Source organism: Panthera tigris, chromosome C1, assembly GCF_018350195.1.
Source record: "Panthera tigris isolate Pti1 chromosome C1, P.tigris_Pti1_mat1.1, whole genome shotgun sequence".
Lineage (NCBI taxonomy): Eukaryota > Metazoa > Chordata > Mammalia > Carnivora > Felidae > Panthera > Panthera tigris.
This window is the reverse complement of record NC_056667.1, coordinates 124,917,683-124,938,433: the sequence shown is the minus strand read 5'-3', so window position 1 is coordinate 124,938,433 and position 20,751 is coordinate 124,917,683. Positions and strand designations below refer to the sequence as shown.

The 20,751-nt window shown below is 49.5% G+C and overlaps 1 protein-coding gene across 5 annotated transcripts in view; it reads right to left on the bottom strand.

The window, feature by feature from the left end:
• Nucleotides 1-4,643: 4,643 nt before the first annotated feature.
• The window catches only part of MGAT5 (alpha-1,6-mannosylglycoprotein 6-beta-N-acetylglucosaminyltransferase), a 335,238-nt gene continuing 319,130 nt past the window's right edge, over nucleotides 4,644-20,751 (bottom strand). For all 5 annotated transcript variants that reach the window (XM_042994303.1, XM_042994306.1, XM_042994304.1 and 2 more), the window contains 2 exons: nucleotides 10,813-10,970; nucleotides 4,644-5,218 (listed from right to left, as the gene is read on the bottom strand). In XM_042994303.1, the coding sequence (XP_042850237.1) occupies nucleotides 5,020-5,218; nucleotides 10,813-10,970 (357 nt within the window). In that variant the 3' untranslated portion in view covers nucleotides 4,644-5,019. The remainder of the gene's footprint in view (nucleotides 5,219-10,812; nucleotides 10,971-20,751) is intronic.

The following is a 20,751-nucleotide window of genomic DNA, read 5'->3' as shown; positions in this document are numbered from 1 at the left end:
TGGGGGTCCCCAGGCTGAGCTGGCCTGGAGGGGAGGTGAGTCTTCTCGGGGACTGGGGCCAGAACAAACACATGGCAGCTAACCAGCCCAGGGTCTGATCCCTGTGGGCTGGACTGTGGAGGAGCCACCCTGGCCGGCAGGGAACAGCAAAGGGACTTCCTGGGGGATGAGAAAGTGTTCAACTGGTCATTCCTTTCTCCGTAAATAACACAGAAAGTCTTTATTATTTCATTTCAGAGGAATGTAGTTAAGCTTGATTTAAGGGGTAGAGTCTGTTAGAGAACTTATTTTTAATTTCTAGCTCAAACAGTTCTGCAGAGAACCCTGGAATGGTCCAGAAGACACCAGAGGGGTGAAGTCCAGCATGTGGGTCACCCTTCTCATCTCCAGTTTACACATACCTACAGCCTAGTTTCATCTGGGGCTGAAGTCAGGCATATTTGCAAATCAGTGCATTCAGGGATACAGTAACATTTCAACCAGCAGGACGGGCACGCACGGGGCTTGGATAACCTATACCAGTAATTCCTACCACATTCCATCAACTGGGAATAGTATTTTCCTGTAGGTATTCCTTCTCAAATTTTATGAAATGCTAATAATAACAATACTTAACATTTACGAGGGCTTACTACGTGCCAGACACTGCTAAACACTGAATCCTCACAAAAACCCTAGGTGCTACAAAAGCTAGGGTAATTTTGTTCTGCCTCTGAGACTGTACAGCTAATTTGGCCTTTTGCTATAAAAACTTGAGTTTCCGGTTTTTGTTGAAGCCAACAAGAATGAAAGGAACTCACCCTCGGCTTTAGGAAATTCCCACCTTCCTAAAGAAGTCTGGATCTACTTATGTCCATCCATCTCTTGCCCTTGGGGGGGTGCGCTGCAGCCCTATGGGATGGATGGGATTAGAATGAAGCCAATATGGAAAATAAAATACTTTCAAATAAATAAAGCAATCCAGGCTTGGAATAGTAACACAACAGAGCCTGTCGTTAACAAAATAGACTTTTTTTTTTTTTTAATCAAGGATTTGGGGGTCATGGAAGAGGCTAGTACTGTCCCAATTATATACACAATCTAGGTAAACCACCTTGGAGAAATGGGGTGGCCTCCCTCAGTCTGGTCTAAAAAGCACAAACGCACCTGTACACAGCATACGGTTTCATCACCTTTACTAAACCCTGTGTTCCCTAAGGAAACAAAAAGGGTGCCTATTCTTTTCCCTTTATGATCAGAAAAAGTGTTTTGGGGCTAGTGCTGCTCATGAACTCAGACCTCACCCAGGGCATGGCTGGCAGGCAGCACGGGCCCACTAGCACACTGGCAACCAGCTGTCCTCAGAGCCAAAGACCCGGAGCAGCCAGGGAGGCACAGACTGGTCTGGAGGAAGCCAGTCCTTCTCCTGAGGGTTCCTGTGGCCTCGTACGGGTGTGTGGGCATTTATGCTGTGGCCCAGGGGGCTTGGAGGGCATTTCTGGAGCCCAGCCTGCACATCTGCAGTGATACAAGGATGTGTCTTCTAAGCTGGAGGAGTCTGTGATTTTCCTTAAATGGTACCCAGATTCTAAAAACCAATCCCAAAGAAAAGTGAAAAGGCACATCAAAAGTGAAAACAATAAATATCAAAGAAACAGATTCCTAATATTTCGAAACATAGAGCAAACACACACAAAAAAGCCAACTAAAGCAGTGACAAAAACCCAATCCAGGCAAAAATGCAAAAAGTATCTCCATTTGTACATGTGCAAATCAAACTATATACATGAGATACATGAGGTGTTTACTGGCATTAAAGTAAGTGTGTTTCCCCTTTCAGGAGTTTTACTTCTCAAAGTGTTTATGTTTCAAAGGAAAGCTTTCTCTCTTTTAATAAATTAGATAAATTTCCCTCATTTTTTTTTTTTTTTTAAGACTTTAGGATAACATTGCAGGGGGGTGGGGAGCAGGAAGCCAAATTTCACTTAGAAAAAAAACATACAAAAACTTACAGACCAGGCAAGGTGTGCCTAGGACACAGGAAGACACTGATCCTGACTCGGGATTTCTGTCCCTGTGGAAATCATCAATTAAAAATGGGTTTAGGGTTCCGTTCAGTTTGGCAGTAGCAGAACCACCAAAGGCTCCCAGCTCCTACTCTGAGAAGCACCCTTCTCTCCCAGGGCAGCCAGGGACCGTGCCCCTTTCACACACTGCAGATGGAGATGCCCTCTCCAATTTCCTCCTGTGGGTCACAGACCAGACTTGGGCCACGCTTCTGGTGGCCTGGGAGCTGCTGTACATTTGGGTGTTGCCGCCTCTGTTCATAAAGCCCTGGACAGCTGGGGTGTGGGTTTTCCTGGGAAGCAGCAGCTCCCCACCTGCAGAACTCTTCTTACTTCTGGCCACTACTGGGCTGGGGGGTGGGCAGCTGGGATCTTCAAGTGCAGGAAATAAAGTGCTCTGCTGGACTGCTTGACCTGAGTCCTGATACAGAGGAGAGGAATGGGGAGGCGGAGAAGCCCTGAGCTCAGCAAACGGGACAGCCATAAATCCATAAATCCCTGCAGCCTTTGGAATACCATGCAGGCAAAGCATCTTTCTGGGAATGTTGCCTTTCAACTTCCTTGTTTTCTGAGTCCCTGTGCTTATTTAAACAGCTCTGCAAAATGGGTTAATCTGGCTGAGCTAGAGAAATCGGTCTCAGCCCATAGGCTCCCCCTGCTGGTCCAATGCCTGCATGACATCTTCACTTTTGGAAGCTCCCACAAAAGCCCAGGAGAGGGCGGCACTGGCCCAGGAATTGCAGCCCTGGGAACTCAAGCAAATTCCTACAACCTAGGGTGAAACCAAGAGACCCATTCCTAGGGAAGAACTGCTCCTAACAACACAGAAGGCCGTTGCTTCTCTCACAGCAGGCATTGCCCTTGCAAAACTTCAGGAACACACACACACACACGTATGCACGCACACTCACAGACACACACACACTCACACCCTATAACCAAGACTCCCTTTGGACTTATACCCTTGCTGCTGGGCCCAGGTAGAAGCTGTTCTCTGCTAGTTCCTGAGGGGCCCCTGCACTGACGCTCAGGGCAGAGGTCTCCCTATCAGAAGTCTGTCACATGTGCTCAGGAGCCACCTGAGAGGTGGGGAAGACCCTGGCTGCTCCGCCTCACCCCCTTCACTCTCTGGGATCAGAGGTACAATTCAGACCCACTGATAGACTAAGAAAAAAAAAGGCTGGCTGTGCATTTGATATTACTTCTGCACTAGGGAAGAATCGAGAAGCAGGCACAATCTGACTTCCACTACCTAAAGGCTCCACTTGCCGTGTGATCCTCGTGATTTAGCTCACTTCCCGAAGGCCCAACCAGCCATCGGCCCTGCCGAACAGTTCTGTCTGGCTGAGGCTGGGCTGGCTGTCTCAGATGGCAGGGAGTGGGCTAGGAAGCACAGGACTGCTGTGGGAGGTGGGGAGCACGGTGTTAGGTGACCAAGGCACTCAAAACCACCAGTGAGGGCTAGATGGATGACACCACAGCTCATAACTGGGATGTTCTGTAAGAGGGAGAAAAGGACTCATTGTTATCAGCATGGAGATGCCAGGGGCTTCACAGGAAACACACACACTTCTAGCCAGAGCACTGAAACAGTGCTGGGTGGGGGCGGGGAACTCACACCAAGGCAGAGACTGGGGACTCCAGGGTTTGGAAGGGGCATCCAATGACTGACGGGGCCAACCTGCCAACTCAGAATATGCCCCTCAGAATAGTCACGCCTTGAGGAAGAGCCAGCATCAGACTCCAACCCCATGCAAGACACACACCCCCACACCCAAGGGTGAGCGGCCAGGACTGCCCACCACATTCGTCCTGGCCTGCCCTATTCCCCCGGCCAATATCAGGTCCACTGAGAGCCTCATTTCTGGGACGTCGGTGACATGAGACATGAGAAGGACTAGACACAAGCGCATCTGTCTGGAGCACAGCTCTGGTGGTGGAACTGGTTCTCAGGGGCCAGCTTCACGGGTGTCCACACCCCAGCTCAGATAAACCTCTTTAGGGGTAAATAAGCATGACCTTTAGTCCCCTTTTTGTACTTTCCTCCTTCCAGTGGCATTTAAGGGAGGGTAGATTTACCACAAAGTAGCAAATGTCAATTCCCCAGTCGTGTTCTTTCTTTCCCAAAGGGATCCTCATCAGAAATTAGGGCCGAGGTGTGTGTGTGTGTGTGTGTGTGTGTGTGTGTATGTGTGTGTGTGATGGGCAAGTGGGAGGGTCAAGGAAAGGAGCTCTCACTGCAAAGCAGCCCCATCTTTGGTCCCTGGCTGGGCTCTCAGAACAACACAGGCACGTCCCCGCACCCAGGAGGTGCCCGTCTTCTAGCTGCCATCTGTCAAGCACACACAAGATTTTCTTTTGTTCTGCCACCATCCACTTTGAGGAGCCAGATCCCCGCAGCTGCCCTCAAGCAAGCCACCAGCCCCACAGTGCACCCTGTCTCCCTCCTGCTTCCTTCCGGAAGCAGACGGGAATAATAATACAGTGAAGGTGGACAGTAAACAGTGGGAAATCAAAGAAACAAGACATGTGATCAATCCCTCTTTGCCCTCCCCTGTTCCCCCTCCCACCCACCCAAATAAATAAGTTAATGGGTTTAGGAATGTTCCCGTATCAAGTTCTTTCCGACAAGCTCAGCTCCATTCCTCCTCTGGTTCTGTTTTAAATGCATCTTGAGACTCTCCCTCTACCTCGGAGCAGCCTCATAGACACAGTCTCCTCAAGAAATAAAAAATGAAGTTGTGCCAGCGAGAAGCCAGGCTCCCCACTTGACATCTGCTCTTGTTTCATTTTGGGGAAAACTCTGCCATGGTGCTCTGACCACAGAAGGAGCAATACCAAATTGAAACCTTCCATCATCAAGTTCAGGCTCTGGCGAGAGTCCCTGAATGACGTCTGCCCCCTGGCCCTGCCCCGATGGTGTTGGGGCCACCGTTTCCCCAGCAGAGTGCGTGTGGGGCCGAGTCAGTGGCCGCTATAGACAGTCTTTACAGAGAGCCACCTGGCCCTTGATGAAGTCCCGGCAGGGGCAGACCCTCTGGTGCCTGGGGTGGGCGCCCGCACAGCTGAACAGCAGGAGGTCACCTTGAAACACACAGTGCTTGTTCTTGGGGTCGAAGGAGGGCACCAAGATGTCCTTGGCCAGCTCTGAGCTTTGGCAGATCACCTCATATCTGGAGAGGAAGAGAAAGGCATGAGGGTTGGAGATGCGGGCACTGTCCTAGTCATTGGCACCTCCATCCCACTTCAGGTATGGGGAGCACGCTTGGTTCATCTGCTGTAGAAAGGACAGGGTAGCCACCCTCTGACCTAGCAATTCCCCCACCACTAGGAATCCAGGCTGGAGAAAGGTGTGTGTGTGTGTGTGTGTGTGTGTGAATGTGTATTCAAGGCTGCTTACAGAAGCACTGTCTGTAACGTAACCTGAGGAAGGTTAAGTAACAGAATGAGATGGAGACTGGGATCAGCTTGTGCTTAAAAAGGTAAGAGGGCTACACCCTAAAGCCTTAACAATGGTTACTTCAGAGGAGTGAGACTGGGGCAAAGATGGACATTATTTAATGATTTCCAGAAATGATGTTTAATGTTTTTATTGATGGTTTAAAAAAAATTCATGGGACATGGCCTTAGTCTCCCACTGGAAGGCAATCAGATGGTCTCCCAGGGGAGGGTGCTGTCCCAGGGCATCAATTCACTGGACTTCCACAGTCACCTTGGTGTGTGGCAATAGCAGCCTCCCTCCCGCCCACTTCCTGAGACATGAGCACCTGAGACTTCTGGACATGTGGAGCATGAGTCCGAATCCAAGCCCTGACTGCAAACCCTTGTGGCTTTGCTTCCTCAGGTTGGGGACAACCAACCGTGTTGGCCTGTTACCTCAAAGAAGAGCTGCATCCTTTCTCTTCTGGTCTGGGGTACACCGGTCCCACCCACACGGTCTCCCCTTGAACAAGGAGGCCTCAGCAGGTGCCCAGCACCGTGTCCTATATGCCAGGTGGGGACTAGTTCAGAGAAAAAGTATAGGGGGGCCAGACAGATCTGAGTATGAGTCCTGAATTTATCCCTTATGAGCTGTGAGACCATGGAGAAATGACCAAGCCTCTCTGTATAGAGGGGGGACAAATAATCCTTAACTCACAGGGGAGATGCAGAAATTAAATTAGTGCTTCCAGAGCACTGGGCAGAGGGTAGCTCTGGGTTAAGTATTTAATAAACAGCAGCCGTTATCATTACTACAACCACCGCCACTGTCACCATGATCACCCTGGCCTGGCAGACACTGGCTCTGTCACCTGCCTCCCTTGCCGGAGGGTGTGAATTTACACACAGGCCAACCATCTCTGTTCTGCTTTGTTCACATAAATCTTGATTCTTGCTGACAAGATGGGGACCCAGATGGGGCACTCTAGGCTTCCTGCTGCCTCTGGGAAGCTTCCAAATGTCAGGGGAAAAGCATCGTACTCACTGTTATTCCTGCCCCCTCTCGTCTTCCTCCAGCCGATAAACTGTCCGGCCCACGCCTGCCCTTGCCAATGTGAACTGGGCAATTCCCAGCACATCTGCTGGGGCTTCTGAAGAGTTCTCTGGGCCTGCCTGCCTGGTCCCTGGTGCTCAGGAGGGCTTCACCCACTGTCATGTTGTTCCTGTAGTCACCAGGGAGCTCTGTGACTTCTCTAAATGCCCTAACACCTCTGGTCTTGGTGTGCCAGCTGGGGGGTGTGGGTGCCCAGACAGTGATGGCACAGACAGGAAGTGGGGATTTATAGATTTCCTTGAGAAAAAAGGAGTCAGAGATTTGGGGCTATCAGGTCCTTCTCACAGGACCCCTCTGGCCTACGCACAGAAAGGGTTCTCCAAAACTCAACTGTGCATTAGAAATGTCCAGATGGAATGTAGCTTTAGAATACAGATTTATGCTTAGGTTATTTCTTTATTTAGGTGAATTCTAGCAGCTGCTAAGTCTTAGCTCCAGCCATCTGCCTAGTAGATGCTGACCCGAGTTGGAAATCTCTACAACCAGTCTGAGACCCCACGGGAGGGGTATAATTGGGAGAAGCCATGAAGAAAGCCTCCTGGCTCCTGCCCCCGGTCACCTAACTCAGACCCCAGGCACATGCTCCTGGGATGTGAGCACACACGTGTGCCTGTCTGTGAACACATCTCAGCTGAGGCTGCAGCAGAAGTGGCCTGCCTGGGGATGGGGTCCAAATACCACCACACAATGCTCAAGCAGCTGGTATTCCCCAGATCTCCATGTGACCTGCCATGAGGCAGCTCCCTGAGGGTTCGGCTAATATGGGGCCCCACACACTTGTGGATGCCATCCAACTGCCTGGCCCCCAGGGAGCTTTCCCTTCTATTAGCATGTAGGCCCCTGTCCCACAGCACTGGGCAGGCAGGAAGAGCACTCCACCATCCTTGCTGAATTAGTTGCTAGAGTGCATCTGGAAACCAGCCTCCACGCCCAGCAGTCCTCACTCCTCACCGGTGGATCCCCTGCCTTTTCAGAGCATGTGTGCTGTTTCAGTTTCCCTGTTCCTGTGATGTCTGTCTGTCTGTCTCTGTCTTTCTCTCTCTCTCTCTCTCTCTCTCTCTCTCTCTCTCTCTCACACACACACACACTCCCTCTCTCTCTCTCTCTCTCTCTCTCACTCAGAGACCCTTAGCACACTGTTTCCTCTCTGTAGGACCCTGTGGTGATGACCTCTCCCCAAATGGCCTCTTACAGGATGGCAGTGGGATTCTGAGGCCCATCAGCTCTTGCTTTACATTTTATAGCTCTTGACCAAGAATAAAAAGGCAAAGCCCCAACTTTGGGGATAGAAACAACCCATTCCTCCTGACATACAGACACACACAGGGTGAAGGGATGCAAACAGGGTCCCATCTGCTGGTCTCTTCCCCGCTCCTGAGTTCCTCCCCTCTCTCACCCCCTCCCCCTGCCTATTCCAACCCTGAATCCACCAAGTCCCCCAAACTCACTTGTGAACACTCGGACTCAGGCACCAAAATAGGTAGCAAACTTACAAATGAGGTGTCACATGAACACATGCTCCTGTTTACGGAACTGAGGTCCTCCCTACAGGGCCACACCAGCATGGACTTTGGCTCTTGCTGGGGCCTCTGCCTCTGGACCCCCGCCCCTGGTCTGTCTGTGTCACGTCAGGCCACACCTGAATCATGCATGTTCTGTGCACAAGACTTTGTGGTCACCTCTCCAGCACTTACGACAGGCTCTGCATGAACAGGAGCTCCAGCATCAGCTCCCTGATTCCCCCTGATTCAGGACAAGAGCACAGGACATTCCAAAGGCCTTGATCTATGTGATATGAGGATAGGTGGACCTTCAAGGTCACAGACACCCAAAGACTAAAAGGAGATTACGCTCAGACCAGGCCCCAAGTTGGAGAAGAAAAAGTAGCATGGGCTTGTGGGAGCCACTCATTGCTAATCGGCCATGAATATGGATGAGCCAGGATTGTGTCATAGTGAGGAGGTACTCAATAGACTGCCAGATAGCTGGGGTTCTACAACATTATCGGTATTTACAAGTGCAGGAACAAGGTATTCAATAGGGCTCTTACATTCAGAGAATTAATTTCAGGCAGCTTTATTACAAAATTAGCATTCACTGCAGCCTCCTTGGGAGAAAACCCATGTAGCTATGATGGGGTTTGGGAGAGGGTTGTTAAGCAATCCCATGGCACAGGGCCTGGCCATGGGACAGCCCCACAAGGCCTTCCACTCTAATGGGCTCTGCATGGTATGGGAGGTGCAGAGGGAGGCTGGGGAGGGGACTGGTTTTCTGGTCTCAGCGTGGCAGCCTCAAGCCTGCTCCGCTGCCCAAGGCTCTTTGGATGAAGGGGCTGTTCTGCTCTGTCTTGGGCACCAGCTACACATTATCTCACCCTCACACAGGATACCCCCATTTTACAGGTAAGAAAATGAGTGGAGCAGAGGAAATTAACCCATTGGCTCTCCTTCCTGTCCCTCCACTGGATCTAGACCTTTGTCCCAGAGACAGGCCTGCTGTGTGGGGCTCCGTCCTATCTGAACCAGGTCGTGATCATCATACATAGGTGGGAGCCCGGACTCCTGCCTGGCCGGGAATCAAGGACCATGCAGCAGAGGAGTCTCACTTGGATTCCATTCCCAGGATGCAGCTCCTTATGTTTCCTCTTCCAGAGGTGGAGACAAGGACTGTACATGGACAGCTCTGTATGCACACTCCCTAGTCTATCCCCAGCGAAACCACACTTCCAATATAACCAGAGAGAGATACTCAGGGTTCTCAAAAAGCAACCTTGCTACAGAAGTTATCCGCAAAAGGAGCCAATAGGAAGCCCCTCCTGGAATCCGAGAATTCAGGATATGTACTTTGGAAATGGAAGCTTCTAGTACCATGAGTCTTTCCTTAAATATCAGACCACCACCGCCCCATCACAAAGTTTTACTGGTCGCGGAATAGGATGCTACACTGCCTCTCTTCTGGCATTTGTTTTGATAGTGGAATCAAGGTAGCCTCTGAACTCGGCCTTCACATAAAAAGAATGGTAAAAAAAATAGCATGCTCCACATCCCTGCTTGAGAGCTTTCCTGCAGGTGAGATGCTACAGGCCAAACTCTCTAAGAAGGGTTTTATACCACATTTGAGAATAAGAAGACATACACACAGGACCAGGCCAGCTCAGACCTCTGTGCACAGACAACCACAGTGGCCAACCGCTGTAATAGGGCAGGAAGCCAGAATGGGAGACAGGCAAGCCATGGGCAGTGAGTGCACTATTCCTGAAACATCCTGCTCGAGACTGGACAGTACCACTGGACGGTACCATGGCTCTCCTCAGTACCTGGGTTGGGACATAGCAAGTCTCTTAAGGGAAAGTGCTTAATCAGGGCAACTAAGGGGGAAGGAGGAGGGGCTAGGTAATTAAGTAATATGTGGCCCAGGGTGGGTGTAATAGAAATTGGGAGCACAGATTTAGCACGGACAGAGGTCATGACTCAGAGGCCAGAAGAATCCTCACGTAGAAATTTGGGATCTGCAAATGCCAAAATCAAAATGCCAAGCAAAGGGAAATGAATGGGATCACTAAAAGTAATGCAGGCAAGAGGAGAAAAAACTCAAGCAATACAGAAGGCCTCTTCTGGGCACAGCTCTGGCCTGTGCTGCACCCGCCTCCCTGCCAAGGGGCTGGGAAGTCAGGCCTGCTCAGGCCCCTGTAATGTACTGAATTCCAAGGGTGTTGCAATCAAGTGCAAAAGGGGATGGGAGCTGCAGCAGGGGAAGGTGGCAAGGGATGTGCCGTGGGCAGTTCTAAGCCAGCTCCTTATGCTGATTTTTCATTCCTCTCGGGCTCCACACTTCAGCATGGACCATGACCTGCCACCTGCACGGATCAGGCTCTGCAGACCTGGCTTCTGCCAGGGGAGCCCAGGAGCAGGACCCTCCATGTTTGTGGTTCTGCGCCCATCTCCATTCCCACAGATCTTGGGTGTATCACGAGCCAAATGAACACATCCCACAATTTCCAATTCCAAACACCGCGTTATTTATGCAAATACAACACCCCCATATGGATTCCAAATATATCAGCATGCCAGGTGATCTCATCTAACACCAGAACTGCTGGCCTAACGTTCTGTGGGGCAGGGCGGAGAGGGGGACCATGCTGCCACCTGCTCCCCAAACCCTGTCCCTCTCGGCACAATGGCAGCCCGGAGGTGAGCTGGAGTCTGGGCTGGCCCTCCCCACCCCTGCACTTACTTCAGCATGTCTTTGTCCTTGTTGAGATGCTGGAAGAAGGAAGGTTCGCAGATGAGCTGGTTCTCCTGGCACACCTGTTTGCAGGACTGTCCGGGCTCGGCGAGCTTCACCTGCAGGGCACTGAGAGGCGGCCACATCACCTGCCCATGGCAGAAATCCTAAAATGACAATGAAACCATCAGTCCAGGGACCAAGGACTCAGGTGGGGATGGTTGTCACGCCAAGCTGCCCACACAAGGTGAAGCATCCCGCCGAGAGAGCAGCGAAGGCCAGGAGGTGGGAGCCACACACACTTGGGTTGCAACCAGGCTCAGCTGGAACACATCCTTGGGCCAGGTCTTTACCTCTCTCTACCCACTAGCTGCCTCAGCCACAAAGGGGGACAACAGTATCTCCCACGCAGGGCTTGAGGATGAATGGGAGCACAAGGCATGTGCACATGGCACAGCATCGCACCTGCCAGTAGCTGCTGTTAATCCTCATCGTTCCCATCCATCCACCATGAGAAGTCACTACCCCTGAAGGTCTACCTCTGGGCCCACCTTCACCAGCTGTTCTGTTCTGGCTCTGATTCCCAAGGCTTTGACCGTGTCTACCCAATTTGGCAGTTACCTCATATGACACCATTTTTCGAGTGCTAGTTCAGAGTTCATGAAGCAAGGGAGTCTGCAGGTGTGGCTGAGAGAGCCTACTGTGGGGCCACGGCCTTGGTGGCGCTCAGGGCTCGTTAGGTGACAATAATGATAATGGGGCACTAATGTCACAGCTAGAGAAATAGAAGACGTAGGATAGGACGTGAAGGGACCTGCCCCCCCCAACTCCCTCCCCTCCGGCCCCCCCTCCTATGCTGCCCACAGAGAGGCACCTGCAGCATAGAAGCCACAGTGGGTATGCAGAATGAGGCAGGGCCAGTCATTCTGGGATCTAGAGGGAGTGCAGGAATCTAGCGTGTCCCAGGAAGTCACAGTGTGGGTAGAGGGATGTGACGTGGGTGGGAGGGCCACTGTGTGGCACGATCGGGTGCCCTGGGTGACGAGCAGACCAAGAGGAGCTGGAGAAAGGGCTGATGAGGAGCAGGAAGCTCTCTGTGACCTGGAACCCCAGGCTTGCACTTGGGCTGTGCTGAGGCAACCCTGAACAGGTACCAGTGGTGGGAACTCATGCACGTCTGGCTCCCAGAGCTTGCTTGGCTTGCACAGTGTAGTTGGAAACCTTGGGAAACTGCGGAGTCCCTGGGCTGTCCAGGCTGCAGAAGGTGGCGCCTGGGCAGGACACCTGAGCAGCCACGTGTGCTTAACTTGTTCTTGGGGCAGACTAGCTCTCGGGAGTACTCAGAGGGGTTCAGGACCCTGGGCTCTGAATTCCACTGATAGGAATGCACCCTACAGACATACGGGGACACATGGGGTTCAAAGAAACCCACACAGGGTATCACAGCGGCACTGCCAGAGTAGAAGCAAAAGACTACAGCTAACTGTTTAAACACAAACTATACTCCAAGATGCAACAGATTCCTATGTCCTGACATGCAGACCTCTTCAGGACATACTGAGGGCTGAAAGAAGCAGGGTGAAGGCTGGTGTACAGTGTGTCTTCATTTGTGTCAAGCAGTGGGGGAGGAGCTGGAAAGGTTCTTCCAAACACGCATCAGCTCCTTACAAGAATCTGTCTGGTGTGGGTGGTGCTGAGAAGGGAACTAAGTAACATGGTCTGGAGTGGTAAGGAAATTTACTTTTCAGTGTACGTCCTCCTGGAATATTTTGTGTCCTCATGTTTCCTTTCCTTGCTCTGTGTACATGAGCTGATTTGTAATCTCAGGACCCTGGGCTCCCAGAACTGGCACCAGCAGAGGAAATGTTTCATACCCCCCCTGGCCCCTGGGCTGGTCACTTGGAGCATTGCAGGCAGGGCCTGCCACTGTCCTGTCCCTTAGCAATGAAGTAGGTGCAGCCCCAGGGAGCAGGCCGGAGGTACACCCAGGAGGGCCCTTTTGTACTGCTTGCATTTTTTTTTTTTTTTTTTAAGTTTGGGCTTGTACGACTTTTAGTGAGCCAAAGAAAACAGAAAAGAGCAAAGGGGACACTCCCCAGGCCCTGCAGGCAGCCAGTTCTGAGGGTACATCCTGACTCATTAGGAAAGTGAAGATGATGACACTGAGACTTCTTAAGGCTCCTGCTTCTCCTCGCCTCCTCCCTGAAAGACGTGATGCTGTTACATGGTGAGAAAGTTGACTGGCAGGTAGTGAGTAGTCAGTGCTGGGTTCTATTCTAGTTTCCTCAAATCAGTGACGCAGACCCCAACAAGTAGGGCAAACCCACTGTGGCCCTCCATATCACACGATTCTATCATGAGGGGACTGGACTGCTCGAGGCTGAGTGAGTTTGGTGGCTAACGAAGACAAATCCTTTACTGCGTGTGGTTGAGACACCTTGAACACCGACTCACATCAGCTGAAGACAGAAGATTCCAGAAAGCCTAACAATGCAGAGATGATAGAAATACACTGGATTGTTTAGAGATATTAGGATCCAGGCTAACCTGCTGAAAGTCATGCATGGTGGGAGGGGGAGCAGAGTGTCTGGGCTTACCACAGACAGAGCAGTAAGCAGACCCTACTTGACTCCTCAGATTCACAATGATCTTGAACATAATCCATGTGCCTGCTAAGCCACAGGCAGCACAATAACTGGGTGACTGCACAGACCCACGGCACCCCACAGAAGATCACTGTTCGCTGATGGCTGTCCCTCCCCTTCCCCGGGAGCATATGGAAATTCACTGGCTGGCCTTTGGTACTCTGTCCATCCCATGAAGATGGCTGTCACCAAACAGGAAGAAGGAAAGCACGTGATGATCACTGGAGTTACTGGTCAGCACCGAGTAGGTGCACAGATATTTGGAAAACGTTAAGTGTTGCTTTTTGGCTCTTTTTCTGGCTCACTAATGCAAGCAACTTTGCTTATAATTCTTGAAAAGCCATCTTAGAACTTCTACAGCCTTTAAATATTATAATAAAGAGATTTTTAAATCCAACACCAAAGCCTGCTGTGTGACTAGACAGGATGGACAAACACACAGGAAATCAAATCAGATTATACTGTCTATACTAGGAGCCAAGTGAGAATTTTTCTTTGCTTCCAGAATTTAGCTTGGCCCAACCCTGGATTAGGCTGGGGGAACTGGAAACCCAAGAGAGCTAATGGCTCAAATTCTGGCTTTTATACCTTGTAAGAAAACACAGAATGTCTTTTCTCAGATGACACCAACAGGCAGTTAGAGTGGAGGGTAGTATCTCTACACTTGTTGAGTCTGATGGACTCTTTTTTTTCTTTTTTAAAGTTATTTATTTATTTTGAGAGAGAGAGAAAGAGCGCAAGCAGGGGAGAGACAGAGACAGATGGCGAGAGAGAGAGAGAGAGAGAGAGAGAGAGAGAGAATCCCAAGTGGGCTCCACATTGCCAATGCAGAGCCGGATGTGGGGCCTGAACCCATGAACCGTGTGAGACCTGAGCAGAAATCAAGAACTGGACACTTAGCTGACTGAGCCGCCTACGCATCCCTGAATCTGGTAGACTCTTAAGACACTGTTTCTCATTAATTCTCAGCGTTGTGAAGAATGTGAAGCAGTCCAAGGAGTAAAACCGAAACAAGCAGAAATACTCTGTCTGCTGTGTTAGGCCAGGAGGTGATGTGCCAAGGAAAGTGCTTTGACTTAAGAGAGCGCAGATGTGAGCTGTGCCCCCGTTCTGTCTCGGGCAGGTTACCCGCTCTGCTCCTGCCTGCACTGCTTGTCCGCGGAGCGATGATGACATACTGTAAGGGACGGAGCTGACAGAAGGCTGGCCAACAGCCAAGTGCTGCACTGACACTCATCTCCTGACTCCTGCTCCTCCACGGAGGGGTCGCCTCTGCCCTGTACAGGGGTTGGGGGCACAGCAGCACTGGCGTCTGTGGAAGCCAGGGCGGCCCTGGATACGTGGAGCCCAGCACATCCTATGAAGGGCAGGTTGGCACTGTGAGGTCTGCATGAAGGGATGTGCCCTCAAAGCTATGCTGCAGGGTGGACCTGCCCCATTTGCTCATTTCTTAGTCAACCACTCTAGTCGGCCTCTTCCAGGCTCCCTTCAACAGGCAAGCTGAGCTCAAGCGCCCATGAACTTTTGGGCCCCAGTCATGCTTGCTTTATGGCTCATGGGGGCTGGTCTGGGGGTCAGTAGGATAAAAATTAGTAAAAATAGCAGCGGAACCTTTTGAAGGTTTGGTGAGCCATCTGGAAACTCTGAAGATGTCCTGGTAAGCATGACACCAGGTGAGGCAGGAGGGAGTGTGGGGACCAGGGTTACGATTCTGGCCACCAGGTATGGTACACCCACAGATGGCCCTCGAGCTCTCTGCCTGCTTTCACAGCTACAATGGAGAAAATATCATTTGTCCTTCAGTCCTTATATAGTTCTGGTGAGATAAAATGAGGGGACTCTCAAGAAGGCACCTAGAGATGGTAGAGATAATATTGCAAGGTAGAACATTATTTGCTACCAGATCCAGAGGTAAATGTTGAATAGGACAGGACAGGACAATTCACCTGTGAAAGCCACCTCTTTGCCCAGGTGCCTGCAGGGCACAACCAAACTGGCAGCCCGGTAACAGGTCTCGCCTCACCTCTGAGTGCAAGCCCTCACTGTTTCCTCCAACCTTGGAACAGGCAAATATGTCAATGCCGACCTGCCTCGTCTTCTGGCTGGAAGCACTCATTCTCTCTTACCCATTCACAGATGCATCCAGTCAACAAAACACTTGCTAAGAAGCAGGAAAGCCCACGGGTTCAGAACTCTGGACTGTCTGGGTTTGAATCTTAGCTCCTCCATTTATTAGCTAAGTAATCTTGGCTAGTTGCATAATCTTTCTCTGCCTCAGTTTCCGCAACTTTAAGATAAAGTAAGTATCATTTGCTACCTCACAGAGCTGCAGAGGGGATTCAGTTAACTACACAGTAGTCCTCCCTCCCCCCACAAACCTACTGCCATTTGCAGTTTCCTGTGGTCAACCGTAGTCCCAAAGCTGATGATCCTCTGAGGGTTTGTCAGAAGGTCAATAGTAAGCCTGATGCTACCTCACAGTGCCTGAGTGATTCACCTACTTGATCTCCTGACATAGGTGTTTTATCATCTCATAGCATCACAGGAAGGGTGAACATAAGACAATAAGCTGTACTGAGAGAAACCACATTCATCTAACTTTTATGACACTATATTGTTAAAACTGTTTTATTATTGCTGTGAATCTCTTTCTGTACCGATATATAAACTAAACTTTATCATAGGTATGTGTGCACAGGAAAAAACATATTATATATATTTGATACTATCCGAGGTTTCAGGCATCCACTGGGGGTCTTGGAACACATACCCCGAAGATCAGGGGTAGCTACTATAATGTTTAAGTGTTCAGAAAAGTGCCTGATATAAATACTGCCATCTACAGGTTGGCTCTTACTATTACTCTCTGTGCAAGTGACTTTTCTAGGCCCTTGGGTACTGGTGACTCAGAAAAAAGGAATGAAACCCCTGCCTCCTTATAGTCAATGAGAAAGACAGAAATATATATATATACATATATATATATATATATACACACACACATATATACACATATATACATATATATGTGTGTATACATATATATGTACATGCATACATTATATATACATGTATACATACATTTATATATACACACACATACGAATATATATATATATATATATATATATATATATATATATATATATTCAAAGGTGGTAAGGGCTCTAGGAAAGAATGAGTGAGGAAAAACGGATTAAGATTTGTTAGGGGAGAGGGTGTCTAGATAAGGCACCACTGACAAAGGGAACATTTCAGTAAAGTCTCAAGGAGTAAAGGAATGAGCCCTGCAAGCATCTGGGAAGAACATTCCAGGCAGAGGCAAACCAAGATCACACGCTGTGACAAGGGAGTGCTTAGCAGGTTTCCAGGGGACCACAGAGTTACACGTAGTAGGAGCAGAGTGTGTGTGTGTGTGTTGGGGGACAAAAGCAGCAGGAGATGGGGTCCAGGAGGTCCAAGGGAATCACCCCACACAGCTTTGGCTTTTCCTTAAGAGTAAGATGAAAGCCACTGGAAAGTTCTGGGTAGGAGTGAGAGGATGTGTTGTGCTCAGAAAAGACAGCAAGAGAAGGAGCAGAGGCAGGATAGAGAGGCTGGCCTTGGACTGACCCAGGCATTGGAGTTCAAACACACCTCTGTGAAACATTCGTATCATGTGGTGGCTTTGAAGGTTCTCATTCATCCATTCTAAACTTCACCAAAACCTATCCAAATCTACGCTGGGTGCTGGAAACATGAACATACGTGAAACACAGTCTCTAGGCTCAAAGCCTCAGCGCACAGTCTGGCAAGAGAGGCCAACATTTAAAGAATTACAGAAGAATAGAAAGTAGAGGTCCAAACAGGATGTAAAGGCCACCTAGAGGAGGTAAATGACTAACTCTCAGGGGATGGCAAGTGTGGTGGTGGGAGCACTCAGTCAAGGGTCCCAGGAAATAGAGACTTCTGGGTTGGGTTTTGTAGGCTGAACAGGAGGAAGTACCACAAACATGGTGCTTTGCAGATAACTGGTGCTCAATAAAGAGCTGTTGAACTGAAATGAATGGTTTTGTCCTCCTGAGGCTTTGAGAGTAGAAGGAGAAACGGACAATATCTTCCTAACTCAGAGCGGCTTTATACAGCCAGAACGAGACACAGTCGTTTCCAATCTGGTTAATAAGCCCACTTCGAACACAGAACACTTGCATTCCTCTCTAACAACTATTCCAACCAGCTACCAAATTCCCTTAAATCTGCATGACTATTCTGAAATTTTCCTGCAGTGACTCTAATAAGGAAGGTTTACTGTCAACAAATTTATGAGAAAAAGCAATGTTTGAATGAGTGAAGACAACTTACTGTGGATAAGAAGTAAGGGTGCTGCCTTTGCAGTGAAGGCTTAGTCCGAGCATGGAGAAAAAGTGACTCCCAGAAACAGCCAAAGAGCTAGAGAAGATGATGGAATGCTGCCTCCCTGCCCCTCCCCCATGAAGTGGAGGGGCCTGCCTGTTCCTCTCTCTCCTTGTTTGTGATAGGATCTCCTCCACAAGCCCTCCAGCCCCATCTGTCCTGGCCAAACCATTACTACATCCATGACAGATTAGGTCCAAGTGGATTTCTATAGAAATTCACTGTGTGAAGCCAAGAAGATGGGTTCAGATTCAGGTCTGGGGGCAGGATCTAGAGGAATTAAGGCCAGGAATTTGTGGCGGGGGGAGGGAGAGGGACAGGTTTTAGGCCTTGAAATTGGGGTCTGGGCCAAAATCAGCCAGCTATCAGAAAGGTAAGGATCACATTTGTTATTTAGGTTATAGCTGGGAGACACAGGGTCTGGCACAAAAATGGTGTTTAATAAAGACTGGATTAAAGACTTCTGTTACCCATTGGTACCCAGCATTCTTGACCTGTGCTGTCCTCAAAAGAGTGAATTTTGTCCACAGGTGGTCCCTGGACTGATTCTTAGCAGTGGGCGTGGATGTGTGTCTCCACAGGTACAACAGGAGGTGGATGTGATGCTGAAGTGTAGTGACTGGTCTCCATGGATGACCTCTACACGTGCAAATCAACGAGCCAACAAGCTCACTCTTAAAGGAGTTAGACACAGATGTCCCACATCCTCTACTTATCTTGTATTGAGACACTACCCGGGAGAAAGGAAAACGTACATCCGCATGCATGTGACTGTTCATAGCCACACTCTTCACATTAGCCACAGGAAATAACACACATGTCCGTCAACTGGTGAATGGATAAACAGTGATGTATCCATACAGTGGAACACTATTCGGCAATAAATAAAAGGATGAAGCACTGCTACATGACTCTGCATCAACCTCACAAACATTATGATGAGTCAAAGAAGCCAGCTGTCTCTAGAAAAGGCAAATCTACAGAGACAAAACACAGACCAGTGTGTCACTGGGAGCTGGGGCGAGGACTGACTGCAAAGAGGCACAGAGGCAAAGAGCTTTTTGGGGTGATGGGAATGTTGTAAAACTAGATGGTGGTGGTAAGTGCACACCTCTATCAATGTGATTAAAAAATCATTGAATTGTATCCTTTCACAGAGAAGTTTATGATCTGTAGCTTACATGTCAATGAAGCTGTTTAAAAAGCATACCTCAGTTGGGTGCTGGGTTTCTGCAGCAGCAAGCAGCTGAGGCTTTCCGAGAACCTGCTCTGTGTCAGGCATTGTTCTCAGCCCTACATAATTCCTCCATCCACCTTGTGTTATCCCCACTGCACAGAAGCAGCAATAGGACAGGGAGGTTAGGAACTCGCCCAAGGCTACAGAGAGTGGGGCAAGAGCCAGACTCCAGGCTCCAGCGCTTAATCATTACTCAGTCTCTCTGAGATGGAGAATGGCTGGGCAAACAGCAGCCATCCATTTTTCCAAAGAGCAAACATTCCCCAAACTAAAGGCAACCCTCTCCCCTCTTTAGTTCCTTTTCATCTTTCCCTGCATCCTCTGTCCACCATTCCTTGCTACCCTGGACTATTCAGATTCACTACCAGGCTTGTCTTTGCATCTAGAACACTCCCCAGGGAGGTTTAAGATGGTCCCCGATAAGCCATATTTCCCAGGAGCTGAAGCTGATTTCACAGTGACTCTTGGGAATTAACTCATTTTTCCCTCTGTATCTTCAGAATGCTTTCCCCATGAATTATACAGCTCTTTAATATGAGCATAGTCATTCTGTGTATTTACAGGGTCTTTACAGGAAGTAGAAAACAAGACTGAGGAACAAATGCATGGTTTTCAGAAATCAACCTGAGCATTGCCGTTCCTTCCGAAGGACCTGTTCTATACTCTCTGGCCTGAGGCAAATACCTAAATCCTTCCCAAGAAATGCGTAATGAGAACCTTAACAGGCCTGGATGCTCAGGTCAGCGAAGAAAAATGCTCTTGGTTTTAGATTACAAGGGATTTTTGCCTTGCCACCACCCTCTGGCTTTTCCCCCACGGCTAGAGAGAGCACCTCTTGTAGAGATCTGCTTTAGAAGAGCACGCAACCCAAATCAACATTTCCAGTTCAGCAAAGCTGGGGTGGTATGTAGAGGGGGACATTAAGAGAAAAAAGCAAGTGGTTTTCCTCAAGTCAGTACTCTTTCCCACTGGGTGAGTGAGCCCGGGGTTGGCTGGGTATGAGGTAGGTTTCCAGCTGTCAACCGCTCAACGTACATTGAAGCCTGGGGCTTTCTCAGTTGCGGTCAATTGGCTTCCTCTGGCTCTTGCTGCCTTGTGTGAGCATGACGGACAACCTTGAAAAGGTTCTGAGATAAAAGCTTCCCTGTTCCCCTGGCAGATCACACAGAAGACTCTGAAGGCAGAGATCAGCCTAATTAGGACTGCAGCACTCCTACAGTTTGAGGGACCAGAAGCTTGGGCGGCCAGCACCTCTTCAGAGCTTGAGGCTTTCCTGTTCACACCAGAAACACCCCTCTCTCCAGTCTCACTGCTCTTTGATAATATTCTCACTGCAGAAATAACAAACACTCTAAAATCCTGAGGCCTGGAGATATTTGTCAGAGGTAGAAGACCCAACCTGTGAGTCAATGGGGTCTTGACTTCCCATCTCCACTCTGAAGTTGGGGCAACATTACGGCTTCAACAAAACTCTCCCACAGAGGCTTGGGATGAACTTGAAACAGGTTTCCTGAGGGATTGTGGGCAGCACTGAATGTTTAGTAGGAAATGCCCCAAACCAAGATTCCTATAAGGATTTTCCTAAAATACCAATGTGACAGTCCCCCTGCCCTCATCCTGTTGTGCCAGAATCAAATCTGCATTCTTCAGCTGAACCTGAGTGTCATCTTACTA